The 18,126-nt window shown below is 42.3% G+C and overlaps 1 protein-coding gene across 1 annotated transcript in view; it reads left to right on the forward strand.

The window, feature by feature from the left end:
• The first annotated feature begins 2,556 nt into the window (after nucleotides 1-2,556).
• Nucleotides 2,557-18,126, forward strand: part of flii (FLII actin remodeling protein) — an 82,673-nt gene continuing 67,103 nt past the window's right edge. Inside the window, exons 1-4 of the mRNA XM_084329906.1 lie at nucleotides 2,557-2,664; nucleotides 8,348-8,458; nucleotides 13,152-13,223; nucleotides 13,864-13,944. Coding sequence (XP_084186032.1) covers nucleotides 2,602-2,664; nucleotides 8,348-8,458; nucleotides 13,152-13,223; nucleotides 13,864-13,944 — 327 coding nt within the window. The 5' untranslated portion in view covers nucleotides 2,557-2,601. The remainder of the gene's footprint in view (nucleotides 2,665-8,347; nucleotides 8,459-13,151; nucleotides 13,224-13,863; nucleotides 13,945-18,126) is intronic.

Here is an 18,126-nt window from a genome sequence, read left to right on the forward strand (position 1 = left end):
AACAGTATTACGTCGTCCGCATATAAACTAATTTTATGTTGTGTGCCCTTGATTGTGATTGGTTCTATGCATTGGGATTGTCTTATGTATTGTGCTAAAGGCTCTAATGATAAATTGAATAGTACTGTCCGGGACTAAGAGGGCAACCCTGTCTAGAAGAGCGTGATACCGGAAATATTTCGGAGGTGTTTATACCTGTTGTAATCATGGCCGATGGGTCTTTGTATAATACTTTAATCATATCAATGAATCCTTTTCCTAACCCCATCCTTTCTAATACTGCCCATAGATAAGACCATTCCAACAGTACTATAGTCTATACCTGTATGTCCCTATGCGGCTATGCCACAAATGTCATGATGTCATGTATGTTGTGGGTATGTCATAAATGTCACTATGAATTGAAAATGGGGGACCCTGATGTAAACAAGACGAAAGTCTTTCTCTGGTCTGCATCCCCTTAACAATTGTGTGTATTGAGCCGTACTGTACTGTACCCATTCTGCAATCTGTTAAATAAAGTTTTCATTCATTCATTCATTCATTCATTCATTGACGACAGTGTCCCCTCCTGCACGTCCTCTCGCAGGAGGGGACGTGCAAAACAAACTAGTCAGACTACTGCTTGACCTGACTCCTAGAACCCACCTCACCCCTGCCCACTTTTCCAACCTAGGATGGCTTAGAGTAGACGACAGAGTACAGCAACTTGCAATGGGCCTGGTCTACAAGATACACTAGAATAGAATAGAATAGAATAGAATAGAATAGAATAGATCTTTATTGTCATTGTTACAGTTGTTACAACGAAATTAAAAAAAATGCAACCCTAGGTGCTAGTAAAAAAATAAAAACAGTCCTAAACACAGTTTAAATATAAAAACAGGGGTGGGGCATAAATAACATTAATATAAACAGGGGGGTGTAAAAGATAATTGCACTATCCCTAATGTTGTGTGTGCATGTGCGTGTGCGGGGGGGGGGGGGGGGGGGGGGTGCAAGGGAGACTGTTGTTTTTTAAATTTAGCTGAGTTTAGTGCACATATGGCCCTGGGATAAAAACTAAACTTCAGTCTGTTAGTCCGGGTGGGCATGACGCTGAAACGCCTGCCCGAGCGCAGCCACACGAGATGCTTGTTGCCCGGGTGGTGTGGGTCTTTCAGTATTTTTACTGCTTTTTTGAGGCAGCGGGAGTTGTATAGTCCCTCCAGTGAGGGGAGGGGGCAGCCGATGATCTTCTGGGCCGAGTTGACGACCCTCTGGAGCGCCCTCCTCTCTGCGGCTGTGCAGCTGAGGAACCACACATTTATGCAGTAGGTGAGGATGCTTTCCACGGAGCAGCGGTAAAAAGACACAAGCAGGTCTTGTCTGAGGTGGTAGTTTCTCAGTACTCTCAGGAAGTAGAGTCTCTGCTGTGCCTTTTTTTTACTATCGCCATGGTGTTGATTCTCCAGGTCAGGTCATCCTCCAGGTGGACACCCAGGAACTTGATGACCGAGACTCTCTCCACACATCCCCCGTCGATATACAGGGGCTGTATGTCGGTCTTCTTCCTCCTGTAGTCCACGATAATCTCCTGGGTCTTTAGCTTGTTCAGCTGTAGGTTGTTATCCTTGCACAGGGCTGACAGCTGCTCTATTTCGTCGCGATACGCGGTCTCGTCACCTTTTGTGATGCAGCCCACCATGGTGGTGTTGTCAGCGAACTTGATGATGGTGTTGCTGGGGTGGACTGCGGTGAAGTCGTGTGTATAAATAGAGTAAAACTACACGACCAAGGTACCCATGTACATGTCAAAATACTTCCCAAAGGTCAGTGAATACCACGATCACAACACCAGAGGGAGCTCCACAAATCATGTAAAACCCAGAATCGGCTCAAACAAGGGACTAAACACGTTTCGCAATTATGCCACATCAATGTGGAACGCCCTACCCAAAGCTGTAAAGGAATGTGAATCACTACTCACTTTCAAAAACACTCTCAAAGAACACCTACGGGAGACTGCAATTCGAAACTGGCCCCTACAAATGTCCTAACCCAGTTGTACAGTAAAGACCAAGTATGGCCTTGTCAGTATTCACAATGTACAGTGCCCCCCGTACCCAACCCCCCCCCCCCACCTCCAATGTACAGCCCCACCCAACCCCACCCCACCTACCCAACCTCCTCCAATGTACAGTTTCTATGTCAAATGTATACACTCTTTTTCTGGATTTTTTTTAGTATCACAAACAGTACTGTATTTGCAAATCTGGTATGTCATAAATGTATAGATGTAGCAGTACTGTCTATCTGTATGTCGTGTGTGTCATATGATGAATTGAAAATGGGGGATCCTGATGTAAACAAGACGAAAGTCTTTCTCTGGTCTGCATCCCCTTAACAATTGTATTGAGCTGTACTGTACTCTGTACCCATTCTGCAATCTGTTAATACACTTTTCAACCAATCAATCAGTCTTGACGACAGTGTCCCCTCCTGCACGCCCCCTCGCAGAGGCGCGCCGCCGCGCCAGCCCACTGTACGACACTGACCACAACAGTAACACACTCATACTGGAGAACCGAGCGGCTGCTGACACCCGTCCCTGAACCAGACATGGCTGCCACCGGAGTTCTCCCCTTCATAAGGGGGGTAGACCTCAGTGGAAACGACTTCAAAGTAATGCTTTTATTAACGTTACACCTTACTTGTTGTGGATTATTCTATATCAATACACTGGCCAGTAAACATGTGGGTTTTCTAGCGTTAGCTATAGCTGTGTCAGTCAGTGGCACTGGACAACACAACACACAGCAATGCTAAGCTAACGGCTAAAACATTAGCTTGATAGTTTAGCTTTCTGGCGTTGGGCGTTAGCCAGTTGTCAAGTGTGCTATGTGTGGCATGGCGAGAAGAGAAGTCAAGAACTGAGTTGATCACAGGCGTTCTTCTTCCTGTCGCTTTTCAGAGTACGAGTTTGTTTTTTCCTCGAGTCAGGCGGCTGATCGTGACAGGAAATTACCTGATGGCTCCATTCGGATGTTGCTCAAACTCACTGAACAGTTGATCTAGCTCGGCTCGCTCTCCTGTGTTGTGTTGGTTAGCAGGCTCATGTACTGTAGGTTAGTCGAGCCACAATAACTAAGCTAGTCAGTCGGCTAGTCTTATAATGATTGATAATGTTTTGAGTATATCATCATAGACGTGACTACAACAAAAAGTTATTGAGTGTTACAGACAGCTAGTGTCGTCATGGTTTTCTATTTAGCAATGACAGCTGCTCTGATCTGGCAAGTTGCAACTGAACTGTTTGTGTATTTAGCTGCCATGATGTCTGTGTGGAATTTGAAAGCAGTACAAGTAGTAGGATGGGGAGTTTTTGTTTTGCTATCTGTTAGAGATAGTGTTTCGTATACTGATATATAATACAACTAAAGTACCAGCCACTAGTTGTTTTACCTGAAACTATTTCAATACAAACCTCTGAAGGCTGGTTAAGTGGCCGGTATTACTAATCTGTCAGCTGGTAATACAAGGCAGCTATCTGCTTATTCTGTCAGCCAGCTAGTAGTAATACAATACAGCTATCTGCTTATTCTGTCAGCTGGTAATACAAGGCAGCTAGCTGGTTATTCTGTCAGCTGGGAATACAAGGCAGCTAGCTGGTTATTCTGTCAGCTGGTAATACAAGGCAGCTAGCTGCTTTCCTTATGTCAGCCAGCTAGTAATACAAGGCAGCTAGCTGCTTTCCTTATTATGTCAGCCAGCTAGTAATACAAGGCAGCTAGCTGCTTTCCTTATTATGTCAGCCAGCTAGTAATACAAGGCAATTAGCTGCTTATTCTGTCAGCGAGCTAGTAGTAATACAAGGCAGTTAGCTGCTTATTATGTCGCCTGGTAATACAATTGATTGATTGATTGAAAACTTTAATTAACAGATTGCAGAATGGGTACAGTACAACTCAATACACACAATTGTTAAGGGGATGCAGACCAGAGAAAGACTTTCGTCTTGTTTACATCACGGTCCCCCATTTTCAATTCATGACATTTATGACATACACAACATACAGGTATACAGATATAAAAATCAAAAAATCTAATCATCTAATCTAATCTAATCATGACATTTATGACATACATGACATACAGCTATACCAGTACTGTTACATTTGTGACATACACGATATGCAAATATACAGTACTGTTAAACAGAGATCCTAACAGTAAATATATACATACGAGGGGGAGGGAAATGTACATTAGGAGGGGGTGGGAGGGTGTTCGGACATTTACGTGGGCCAGTTTAGAATGGCAGCCTCCCGTAGGTGCTCTTTTAGAGTGGTTTTGAAGGTGGGTAGGGATTCACATTTTTACGGCTGTGGGTAGGGCGTTCCACATTGATGTTGCATAATTGCGAAACATGTTTAGTCCCTTGTTTGTGTAGAATCTGGGTTGCACATGATTTGTGGAACTCCCTCTGTTGTGGTCCTGGTATTCACTGACCTTTGGGAAGTACATGGGTACCTTAGTGGTGTAGTGTATCTTGTAGACCAGGCCCATTGCAAGTTGCTGTACTCTGTCGTCTACTCTAAGTTGTCAAAAATTGGCAGGAGTGAGGTGTGTTTTAGGAGTAAGGTCAAGCAGTAGTCTGACCAGTTTGTTTTGTGATGTTTGTAATCTTGTTTTTAGTGCCTTTGAGGTGCTTTGGTACCATGAGGTGCAAGCATAGTCGTTAGGCAGCTAGGTGGATGTCTCCGACTTTGACAGATCAACTGTTACACACACACACACACACACACACACACACACACACACACACACACACACACACACACACACTGAGTGAGTGAGAGAGCAAATCACAAAATGTTCACAAGTTATTTTTGGCTGTTCTTGAAGTCTAAATAGACTGTTTTGGCAGTTTAATAGTGGTACGCTGTATTTGGCTGCGTTTTCTATGTTGCCACTATTTCAGAGGAAAGATAATGTTTTCCAGGACAGTGTCAAAGCTCCTATGCAAACAAAGCTTAAGCTTTACCTTCAATCGCTCCTGTTACGTAGCTAATGCAGTATGCATTAGGTCACTTTCCTAATGGAACTGTTTTGTACTGGCCTTGGTCTTATTAGTTTCTGACGGTTGCTTTTAGACAAGTTTAATTATTAAAGGTAACCTGTGTAGGAGTTTGTGAAATGAGTCTATATCATGGTCTAAATGAAGAACGGATAACATCCTGCTTGGTGCGGCATGAACTGTGAGCTGATTTCTATCAGCATATTAGTCAGTGGTGCAGTCGTAATATGGGCCAAGGCCAAACGCCACGTGCACGCGCATACATGTTCCCTCGGTTGCGCACAGAACATGATGATTATTATGCATAACAATGTTTTAAATGTAATTATAGTTACAATTTATTTAATTGAATTAACTTAAACTAGAAAAGTAAATACAAACTAAATTAACAATGTAACTCAGAGTTAGTTTACTGAAGGACAGTTTCCTTCAGACTGAAGCACAACTTGTCTCATCCTTCCAGTCGGGAGATCAAGCAACCCCCCACCTACAGGGCTTGTATTTTGGGTATCCTATTATTATGCAAAGTCTAGGTCAGGGGTGGCCAACCAGTCAGAGACTAAAAAATTTTAAAGGGGAACTATTTTACAATTAATTTCACTATTTGGGCACTTTTACACAATTCCTGTGAGTCTATGGAACACCTAGGTTTTTTTTCAAAAAAATAAAAATGCATTGTTTTGTATTTCTAATCAAGTACTCAAAAACCGCATTTTTCTACCTCAAGATCTTAAGCCGTTTTGAGGCTGGGCTCCAACCACTGGTGCCAACTGCATTATTATGCAGCTGAGAAATCTCTGACATCACAGATATGCACATTTTCAGATGACTCAGTTCAGTGAGGGTGAATATTGTGAGAGGAGAATTGGAAGAATGCGCCAATATGAGAATTAGAGACATAGATCCTATTAATATAAGTCCACATAGCTAAGAAACAATGGTAAAAAAGGCCATTTATATAAGAGTTCCCCTTTAAGCACATGTATAGTCAATTGGTCCTGTTGTTCAGCCTCACAATGCTATTTGATAGTAAATGTGTTTATATGTCCCACCCTCTGGCCTCTGAAGTTGCTAATGTCTTTTTAATTTGGGCCTCACAGGGTTAACCTCTTAAGCCTGAGATATACAGTAAAAGTGTATATTTTCAGCATTACGTTTGTTTACCAATTATTTTAACTGTTATTAGTGAAATATAAGATTATAGAAATCTCAGGGCATTGAGTCGGAAACCGGCGCATATTGACAGGAGGAAGTGGCACATCCAGTCTTTTGAAGGAAGAGACTCAGGGCTTTAAAATTTCGAAAAACTACCCTACCCAGCTCACACCAGCCCCTGTCAATCATCTGACTTCTGGATTTACTTTTTTATTTCTCTTATTTTTTGGGATTATCTCCCACAAACCTGAACGTTATTGCCATAAAACAGAACGCAGTTAGTTTCTCTACCTTTCTGTGAACGTCTTGCAAAAAACGGTGTTGCAATATGATGAAAAATGGTGGAGAAATTTACATTATAAAAAAGATGGCAGAATTCAGTACTGTATCTACAAAACCTTCTGTTTAATCATCTTCCCTTTATTCATTCGCTTAGATTTTTCAGGTCTGGTCAATTTTAGCATGGTGTTATTCACAGTCAAAGATAAATTCTTTTTTAAATAGAATTGATATTCTCCTTTCGGTTCATTACAATTTACTCAAGCCTAGTAACAGACACACTATTTCTGACACTGATCCATCATATATGTCCCTAGATTCAGATACCAAGAACATGCAAATGGACCATTTAAAAAAAAAAATTATGTTTATTCTACGTCCTTATGGAATGAGTGACATAAAAGAAAAAGAAAAAAAAGATTATGGATGGAAGAGCCGCACATTGACGGGCAAAGAGCCGCATGCGGCTCGCGAGCCGCAGGTTGGCCACCCCTGGTCTAGGTGATAAGTGCCGGCCGGGGTATACGGCGCGACGAGTCATTTTTGTGTGCGCGCGTGCACATCATTGTGCGCACTTCGCTCGCCGTGTCAAATTTCCCACGGGATAATAAAAGTATTTCTATTCTATTATGCCTCAGTGACGTAGCCTAAACGGCGTTTAACCGCGTTTGACCACCACTGCATGCCTGATATTAGTGTAATAATAGCTAATACTTTAATAGCAACCTTGTATGTTTTCCCCCCCTTTTATCTATTATTAGAATGCATCACTTCATCTTACACAGCAATATATTAGTGGCGATGTCCTCCTGATCAAGTTTCCTTGCCCCCGATCCTGATCCAAGTTATTTTATATTGAGTGTCACTGTCTGCCGATACAAACCCGATCCAATATTTGTATTGTCCTAGATAATACAGCTTCACAGTGCACACTTCAACAGTGCACACTATATTAAAGTTAGTAAAAAAAACAATGATATTCTTGGTAATTGAATAGCTCTGTTTAAAGAAAAAACTGGGGGGGGGGGGGTGGGTGAGAAAATGGCCTACATCACAGCTTTCTCTTAATGCTTTTACTTTTAATTTCTTATTTATTAAAAAAAAAATATCGGGTTTAATATAGCTGATTCCGATCAATACCGATTGGCCTAATTAGAATATGCCGTTATCGGCTGTGATTAGGCTATGACTAGGGATGGGTACCGAATTCGGTACTTTTGAGGTACCGAACCGAAACACGTCGGTACTACCGAGTATCGAATCAAGTGAGAAACCAAAAAAAAAATTAAAAATTTTATTACTTTTTCTTTTTTACTTTTTTTTCCATGTCAACGTTCACACGCACAATATATGCTTACCTAGGATTTGACTTGATTCAACAACAAAGCAGTCGGAGCAATGACAAGCCGAAAACTGTCGAAATTGTAGTTATTTGAAGTTTGGTTTTTTTTTTACGACTGAGGTAGGTAAATAAAATTTCTTGAGACTAAAGTACAGAAAAAAGGTACCGTTGGGTACCGGTATCGATTCACAGGTACCGGTACCGGTATCAGTTCAAATGTGAAAGGTACCCATCCCTAGCTATGACCTATCTGATCGGGACTTCCCTATATATTAGTAAAAAAAAACATTGCTGTTGCAGATGCTGTAATTTCATCACCTGTGTCCCCTTTTCTTTTCTTTTTCATTTCTCCATCTCTCGCTCTCCATATCTCTCTCTCCATCTCTTTTTCTCCATCTCTTTTTCTCTATCTCTCTTTTTCACCATCTCTATCTCTCGCTATCTCTCCATCTCTCTCTCTCCATCGCTCTCTCCATATCTCGCTCTCTCTCTCCCCCTCTCTCTCTATACAGGGTGGTTATTTCCCAGAGCACGTCAAGTCCATGAGCAGCCTGCGATGGCTGAAGCTCAACAGGACGGGACTGTGTTACCTCCCAGAGGAGCTGGCCTCTCTGCAGAAGCTGGTGAGAGTCTCGGGCCCCAACAACCTCCATAATGCAGGAACCTGTTGTATTCTCAAAGTTTCAGAGATGCACTGATCTAGTGTCTGTTGGGCTATAGGATCAGTTGACCATTATGGCTTACATTATTTGGCTTCTGGGATGTTGGATTCTGAACTGATCCCTATTGTCAGTATTGTAATCTTTGCTTCTTATTAGGCTCGTTGCCACCGTAGTCGGTGTTACCCTGTTCAGGCTCCACGGAGTACATTACTTGCCCACCTCCTCCGCCTCCATGGTTAAAAAAATAAAAAAAAATAAAACCCATTTAGTTAATTTCCGCATATCAGTGCCACATTCAAATAAAAAATGCGAATTTGTAAAATACTGTGACAGAGCGGCTCCATCACTGACTGCGGGCAACACACACACACACACACACGCACACACACACGCACATGAATACACACACACACACACACGCCACACGTTCCCTGCTCTCTTCTGTTCTTTCTAAGTACTTCATAAATCTAGCTATTATCCCTCTTTCCTTTACCGTTTCAGTAGCGTGACCAAGGGTACTGAACATGTTATGAAGCGTGTAAATAAAATCAGACATATAATAAATGTACGGACAGCAGCTATTTTTAGGTTTCACTTTCACTTAGTTTGACACGCTACACAACGCTAGCGGAGGATTCGTATTAAACCCTACAGCAGCGGAAGCTTGACTATAGAGGAGCTCAGAGGACCAGTCCAGACCAGCAGCAGTACTGTATGTTTGCGCAATACGCTAAATAAGGCTGCAGCTACATTGGTCCGTCTGTCAATGAGATAGAAAAGTGATGGAAGGTATTACTGTCTGTTGGTTTATTTTTTTATTAGAACCTAACGTCAACTCTGTCTGTCCAACAAATGATTACTCATGAAAATGTATTAAAAGCGGAAGTAGACGGACACAGCGGATCAATTTAGCCGCATAACGTTAAAGATCAAAGTAAGCGCTTTTACAGATATTATTTTTTAGTTTATTAGTCATGGGAAGTTCTACATCACCGTGGCAACCCTACGCTTATCAAATAAAGGGGTATTTCACTTTAGTAGAACTTTGAGTTTCAGCAGTCTTACCTCTATACTGTAAGTGCATCTACAAGTAAGCTAGTGATTACTGCTTTTCCTCTCATCCACTGTCAACACCACCTTTCCTCCCAGACGTCAGGCTCCTCATTTTGGCGACCATGTCTAAATATCATACTCCTGAAGAATAATATTGTGGTGACTATTAATCAATGAAGCTGGATATGTTTAAAGAGGGGGAAGGGAGTTGACAGTGTGCTATGTGGAAGAAGAATTAGTATGTCTTAAGGTCATGATTCAAGAGCAACATGGACAATTTTGGCAACGACTACTAAATTTGCCTCTTTATCATCATCTCTTCGGTTGTTTCACAGAGGCGATCGCGACGCCACTTTCTATGTAATTCTATCAGTAAAGGTTCTGAAACCTCATCTTACCGACAACCCACACAAACCTAATGTTCTAATCCCGAGGCTCTCTGATGGGATTATCAAACCTAGACCTCTCCCAAATCTGTTTGATCAGCAGGCCTTGGCTGAAAGAGTGATTCGATGCCACTGTGATGGAGTGAGACTCTTGATCTCACACGGTGTCGTTTGAATGAGAACGGCGCTGTATCACTGCTAGCCGGCAACGCCGTCCGTCCGCGGCGCGTTTATCCTTAATCTCCGCTTTGCATGTTCTTGTTTTTGCAGCGTGATAATACCAAGTTTTTCAAGTTTCAAGTTTCTTTAATAGTTGTCATACAGAAGTACAGAATACTTTCATACAAAATGCTTCTTACTGTTACGCTCCAGAGACTGTGCTAGACAAGATGGTATCAAATAACATAGTATAGCATGTAGTTTAGAAGAAGAAAATGAGGTCACAGTGTTCGGTATAGACATATGTACAATGTTCTGAGTTACCATATAATATACAATACTATGCAGTGTACTAATGTACAGTACTATATAGTGCAAAGCAGAAATGGGATGAGGTACAATTTAGGTACAATTTACAGTAAGGTGTACGAGTTGTAGTGCAATCCTTCATCAATAAATATAAAGTGTGGGGAGTGGGTGCTACAGTGTGTTTGTTTAAAGTGGGTGTGTGCTATAAAGTGTGTGGAGTGGGTGCTACAGTGTGTTTGTTTAAAGTGAGTGTGTGCGTGTGGATGTGTGTGCTATGTGCGTTTGGTGGTTGTTGTTGTGTAGGGGAGGATCTATGGTGGTTGTTGTTGTGTAGTGTTCATTCATTGTTCGTTTAGCAGCCTGATGGCCTGGGGATAGAAGCTTCTTCTGAGTCTTTCTGTGCTCGCCTTGAGACTCCGGTATCGCTTGCCTGACCGCAGCAGTTCAAAGAGGCAGTTGTTCGGGTGACTGGAGTCTTTAATGATTCTCTTAGCCTTGCCCTTGCAACGCTTGTTGTAAATGTTCTGGAGGGTGGGGAGCCCCCCTCCAATTGTGCGTTCGGCTGAACGTGTCACTCTTTGTAGTCTGCTTCGGTCTTGTGCAGTGCTATTCCCAAACCAGGAGGTGATGTTGCCGGTCAAGATGCTCTCTATTGTACATGAGTAGAAGTTCTTAAGGATCTTCTGACTGACTTGGAACTTCCTTAGGCGCCTGAGGAAGTAGAGGCGTTGTCGTGCCTTCTTCACAACACTGTCAATGTGTGTGGTCATGTCAAGTCCTCGGATATGTAGGCTCCGAGGTACTTAAAGCTGTTGACTCTCTCAACCGGTGCCCCGTCGATGCTGAGGGGGCTGTAGTCCTTGACCACAGTGAGATAAAATGGAGCATTAGTGCAAATGGTGTGTGTGTGTTACAACACTGTAGGGCGAGTCAGGGTCAATGGTTTTAAACATTCCAGGTGTGTCATTGTGTGTCTTGTCAGCGATGGTGCAGGTGTTTACAGGTTGTTACAGGCCTGGGGGGGGGGGGGGGGGGGGGCAGTCGAGATTAGATAACATACACATCACAACCAAATATCGATGGCTGTGATGTCCCAGTGTATCTGTGAGATAACGCGGTGACCGCGATTAGGTTATCTGTTCAAGCTGGATCAACTTGTCTGAATATTGGGAGTGGGGGCGAATCATTTACGTGCAAAGGGGGTTTGCGAGTGTAGCTGTTTCTGTTTCTGCAGCAATGCATCTCATTGAATGAATGAATGAATGAATGAATGAAATGCATATTTCTCCAAACAACTCACGATATCTTGTTCCGTCGAACCAAACAATCATAACAACAAATTAAAAAAACATTAAAAGAAAAACATTAAAAAAAGAAAAAAATAAGGAATTATAAACAAAAGGTCAAGAGCAATGTGTTTGGTTAGCAGACATCTCATGCATCTCATTGGAGTGCACACACTGCTTTTTATCATGCACATTTATGTCTTTCCTTTAGTAAGTAAGTATATTTGATTTCTAAAGCACATTAAAAAAGTGCTGTACATATAAATGGTACTATAATAAAACACTGTTAAAACATGGTAAAGAAAGCAATACAAATATAACAAGTATGATTTAAAAAAGATTAAATGATACACAACATACAATAGGGTAGGTGTAAGATCAGAAGAAAAAGCCCAGTTTAAAAGCTAAAAGGCCTGGGTAAACAGTAGGGATGGGCAAAACTCGCAAAACTACTATTCGATAGTCACTGGGAGAGAGAAAGAGACGTTAACATGTGATTTAGTTTTGACTTAATAGCGAACGTGACCTAATCAAACAAGCAAGCTAGCTGGCTGCTGGGAGAGGAGATGCATTAAATAAGAGGGAGCCGGGCCATCGAGGGCTTTGAAAACAAATAATAAGACCTTACAATGGATCCTGTAATGAACTGTACAGTACAATTATTTACAGTAAATGGTAGCCTGAAAAGTACCAGTAGTATAATCAAATGAGCGATAGAGGATGAATGGTCTTTACCCCAGAGCTCACTTTACCTCAATTGGCATTATGGCCATCTGGTATGTGAAGAAATGCATGCAGCAGACTTGTTGACATGCAACAGCTGGACTAGAATTCTACTGTCTCTGGACTTTCAAACTAACTCGGGTCCTTCAACCCAGATCAAAATGTTGTGGCCGACATCTTTCCAGCATCATAGCTGATGTTCTGGGCATATCGCCCCTGCCGGCTGAGATGGACTGGGTTACTCCAGCCCAGTGGTTCTCTCAACCTTTTCTGTGTGAAGGACCCCCAAATTGATACGCATTAGACAGCGGACCCTCAGTTGATGAAACCTTGTCTCCGTCTGAGAATATCTTATTAGAAAACTGTTAAAAATGATTAGTTCAGAATTCCATAACCGTCTGTAGACTTGTTTCACTGGGATTCTGTTGCTAGGGGAACAGTTTGGGCCAGAGTTTATTTCCTGAAGGAAGAGTGTGCTGCATTTACACAACACATGACAAAATGAGAGCAACATGGAATGCGCGGCACACTAATCGTTTTATCTCGATTATCTTGTTTTCATGATCGTGCGAAGACAACATCGTAATTTTAATTTGAAACTCGATTAATCGCCCAGCCCTAGACACGAGGTTGTTTCATAATATGAAGGGAGGTTCAACAGGCCCTAATGGATGTGTTACCAGTCGACACGTTGGCTGTGTGTCTGAATGGGATTCTCTCGCTTCTCTTTCCCTGCAGGAGCATCTGTCAGTGAGTCACAACAGCCTGAGCACCTTGCATGGAGAACTATCCAGCTTGCCCAACCTACGGGTAACTAACACACCACACACACATTTTTCACATTCTACCACTTGATTCTAGAAGTGGAGGGAGTCACCTTTAATGAAACCACTTTGGTTTGTGGCCCCAATGGCATACTGTCTCTATTTATATAATACAACTCTGTACATACTGTACATCTGATTAGCACTACACTTGGTAGTACTAATCTGTATATTTTGTACCCAGTTTAACCACTGTTAAACTGTATATTGCTGTTGGACTTTACTGCTACATTTGCACTCTGGTTGGATGCCAAACCTATCTTTGTTGTACTGTACTTGTGCTGTATAATGACAACACATTTGAATCTAATATCCTCTTACAGTATCAATATTGTTTAAAGGCCCAATCAGTGATGATCAAATGGGTAGCCCTACCACCAGAAATGTAAAATAGGAAAGCAGACTTGTTTTCAATCTCTTGACTGATGCAAGTATTGGCACAAGACAATAGGTACATTGTATTTGCGGTATTCAGTGGCAGTACAAGCGCTGTTTACGCTAGTGATGTTTGTAAACAGTCGCTTAAGAGTGTTTCAAAAACATATTTTCCATCTACAGATGTATGAATGTATGTGAATAAACAATGGGGGTCTTTATTAGTAACCAGTGAGGTGTTGTGTGTGCAGGCGGTGGTGGCCAGAGCCAACAACCTGAAGAACTCTGGTGTCCCAGACGACATCTTTCAGCTGGAGGACCTCTCTGTGCTGGTATGATACTATTTATATTGACTCGCTCTCGCTCTCACTCTCACTCTCACTCTTACACTCACTCTCACTCTCTCTCTCTTTCAAACCCTCTCTTGGCTCTCTTTGGGTCTCTCTCTTTCAGACTATTTCTCTCTCTGACTCTTTTGGACTCTGACTCTCTTTCTCTCTCTTTCCTCTCCCTTCCTCTCTCACACTCTTTCTCTTTCTCACTCTTCTACCACTTCAATTCTTCACTCCCTCCGAGTCTCTCTCTCTCTCTCTCTCTCTCTCTCTCTCTCTCTCTCTCTCTCTTCAACATACAAACCCTCCTACAATCTCTCTCTCCCTCCTCAACATACAAACCCTCCTACTCTATTTTTCTCTCTCTCCTCAACATACAAACCCTCCTACTATCTCTCTCTCTCTCTCTCTCTCTCTCTCTCTCTCTCTCTCTCAAAACATACAAACCCTCCTACAATCTCTCTTTCAGACACTTTCTCTCTGAGACTCTCTGAGTCTGACTCTCTTTCTCTCCTCTTTATCCCCTCTCCATTAATCTCTCTTACTCTTTCTCTCTCTTCTTCTACCACTTCTATTCTCTCTCTCTCTCTCTCTCTCTCTCTCTCTCTCTCTCTCTCTCTCTCTCTCTCTCTCTCTCTCTCTCTCTCTCTCTCTCCTCTCTCTCCTCTCTCTCTCTCTCTCTCTCTCTCCTCTCTCTCCTCTCTCTCTCTCTCTTTCATCCACTCTCTATTGTTCTCCCCCAGACTCCACCTAAACTCCACCAGCCTCTACTTCCTCCCATTACACGCTCCACTGCCTTCACTTTTCCTGACTCTCCCCTTGTTATTTTTCCACAGTCATATTTCCTCAGAGGTGACTCAGGGCTGTAATTGCTTCTCAGCCGCCAGTACATGTAGTGTGGCTGTGGGCGTGACAAAGCCCAGTGGAAACACTGTCAGCTCGTCAGCAACATTTATTCTTAGAAGTATTATTATTATTCTGCCCAGCTGGGCTCTACAGTAACTCCCTCTTGACCCCCACCTTCCCTCCCTCCAGGGGCGTCATGCAAGCCAAAATTCTGGGGGGACACAATCAGGGGTTGCTACCATATACGCACGTTACCTCTTAATCAGCCTCTCTCTCTCTCTCTCTCTCTCTCTCTCTCTCTCTCTCTCTCTCTCTCTCTCTCTCTCTCTCTCTCTCTATCTCTATCTCTATCTCTATCTCTATCTCTATCTCTATCTCTATCTCTATCTCTATCTCCCTCTCCCCCTCCCTCCCTCTTACTCTCCTTTGCAACTGCATACATTCCTTTGCATCAATTGAAAATAAAGACTAAATCCACAATGCTAATTAATTTAGAGAACATGGATAATGAAACCTGGTAACATGGTAATAGCTCTATTTTCAAACACAATGCACAGGAAGCAGCACAGTACATACAGTATGAGACTGTAATGACATCACATAGCAGTGTCTGCTCCATAGGAAGCAGCACAGTACAGATGAGACTGCTGACATCACATAGCAGTGTCTGCTCCATAGGAAGCAGCACAGTACAGATGAGACTGCTGACATCACATAGCAGTGTCTGCTCCATGGCCAATAAAAGCTCAGACTGAGCAGTAGGAACCTATTTTTCAAACTGATCAGCCTCTTTGAAAAATATCCATCAGCACCACTAGCCTAAGTACATATAGCTTGTGACCACACCTACACACATATATAACTTAGAGAGGGGGGGGGGGGGGGGGGGGGGGGGGCAGCAATAACAGCCAAGTGGGATTTGTATGCCTACCTTAATGCATGTCTGCAAGACTCACTTCCTATTCACTTACCTGCTTCACACAGATCAGCAACTTTAACTGCCTGATCATCATCATCATCACCATCATCATCGTGTAATGAACTGCATTACTCCACATAACATACCGTATAATACCAATAATTTCCTGTGCACATACACACATTCACCTACAGTAGCACACCCATGCACTGTTTATATGAAGGGACAGTGACCTACTACTACCAATCACTTCAGCAACACTGTTGAGCTGTGTAACCGGCATCCTCTGACGCACACTGTGTGTTTCCTGCTGTTGAGCCACTTCCATCCTGCTGCAACTTTAGGAAGAAACCAATATAGGCCGTGAGCCAGTAGGGTTGGTCGTTACCATCTTGGGGGACTAACTTTCATAGTGATTTTTGGGAAGGTATACACCCCTACTGCTAGAAAATATGTGATGGCAATGCAGCAGTTGCCTCCAAATGTGTGCTATCACAGCTTTTATAACACTACCAAGCATATCTTTCAGGCCTCCTGTCCGAAATTACATGCCCCAAATTAATCATGATAGCTCCTGAACCATAAGGCCTATATGCATGTTTCTGGTCTCCTTTGATAGGTAACAAGCTAGGACATATGAATCCAGTGTAATCCAGAGTAAATCGAGATACAATGAAGGAAAACATCATGTTTTTACCCTCGCCTGGTACATAATCTTAAAGGGGAACTATTTTACTATTTCTTTCACTATTTGGGCACTTTTACACAATTCCTGTGAGTCTATGGAACACCTCTGTAATATATATATTTTTTTTTATTCATTGTTTTGTATTTCTAATCAAGTCCTCAAAAACAGCATTTTTCTACCTCAAGATTTCGAGCTGTTTTGCAGCCGCAGCTGCAGGTGCCACCTAAACCACTGAGCACCGTCCACTTCGCCTGAACATTAACATGCAGCAGCGACTATATGACATCACATATAGGCACATTTTCAAACGACTCAGTTCAGTGAGGGTGAATATTGTGAGAGGAGAATTGGAAGAATGCGCCAATATGAGAATTTTGAGACATAGATCATATTAATATAAGTTCACATAGCTAGGAAACAATGCTAAACACTCAAAAAGGCCATTTATAAGATAGTTCCCCTTTAATTTAAAAGGCAATATGACCATTATAACCAATAACCCATGGATAATAATGCAACTGAATGTGTTCTCCTACTCCTTGACTACAAATCTAAGTCTGGATGTGATGAAAATACACTAAAAATACAACATTTATGATACCGTTTAAAAAGGTATACTCGGATGATGTAAATGTTTTGGCCATGGTTACCGTTTACATGTTGACTGTTTGCTGGTAATTTTACTCAAACACTTTCTTTCAATACTGCCATGTTACAAAAACATAAATCTCCCCAAAACATTGAAATAGTAATAAAAAACAATGAATATTGATATGCATATTCAACATTCATATAGGGCCACAGAGTGTCGTGCCATGTCACCTATCAATGTTTTCAGCCCAGTTAGACCTATACAATGATATAATATATAATGTTTTCAGAAAAATATTTGTTTATTTTGGAAAGTACAGACAGTTCTCAGTCTCTATCCGTGGCGCTGTTGGTGGCGCTCTACAATTGGTTTACTGTTAATAACCTAGTAATCATAATAATTTTCCAAGTCTTCCATGTCTTCCACATCTTCATCAGAACTTTCCACACTATCTGAGGTGGATGCCTGGTTCTCACAGTCTGCCAGTCTACACATGTCATTTCACCTGAGGCCATTTGCAACACATACATCTTGGGAGTGAACATTTCTTTGGACCGTTACAGGCCAGTAGATCCAGGACGGCATCGGGTGCTGGCTGGCCTTCCATCCAGTCCACCACCAACTGTTCAGCTTCCTCTTCTCTCTCCATCTTCAGGCTTCTGCCAACAGGGCTTGGCACTTGTGGGTCCTTCTCCAAACATCATCTCCATATACCAGCCTGGTAGTTGGCTTTCTGTGCATGTTTTGTTAAGCAGTCCTTGCATGGTGGGAGTTGATGACTTTCAAGTTCACCTTTTTTGGCATAAAAAATGTGATATCTGAGCTGATTGACCTTGGTGGTTGATGCTTTTGGGGCATACAGGAGACATGTAAATGCCTCTAGTTTGTCCCTCAGCTCTGGGGAGAGATCCCATTCCTGACCCAACTCTGAGAATGTGTCCTGATTTTGCCTATTGCTGGTCAGAATTTTTAGGGCACTTGTCTTCCCTTTGCCTGCAAAAGCACTTACAGTGTCACATCCTGTATATGCATGCAACCCAATGAGAGCCCTACACACCTCTACGCGAACAGTGGCAGCAACCTTCCTGGTGTCCACAAGCCTTGCACAGGATTTACTGCCACACATCTGGAACAATC

The sequence above is a fragment of the Notolepis coatsorum genome (assembly GCF_963971535.1).
Source record: "Notolepis coatsorum genome assembly, chromosome: 14".
Classification (NCBI taxonomy): domain Eukaryota; kingdom Metazoa; phylum Chordata; class Actinopteri; order Aulopiformes; family Paralepididae; genus Notolepis; species Notolepis coatsorum.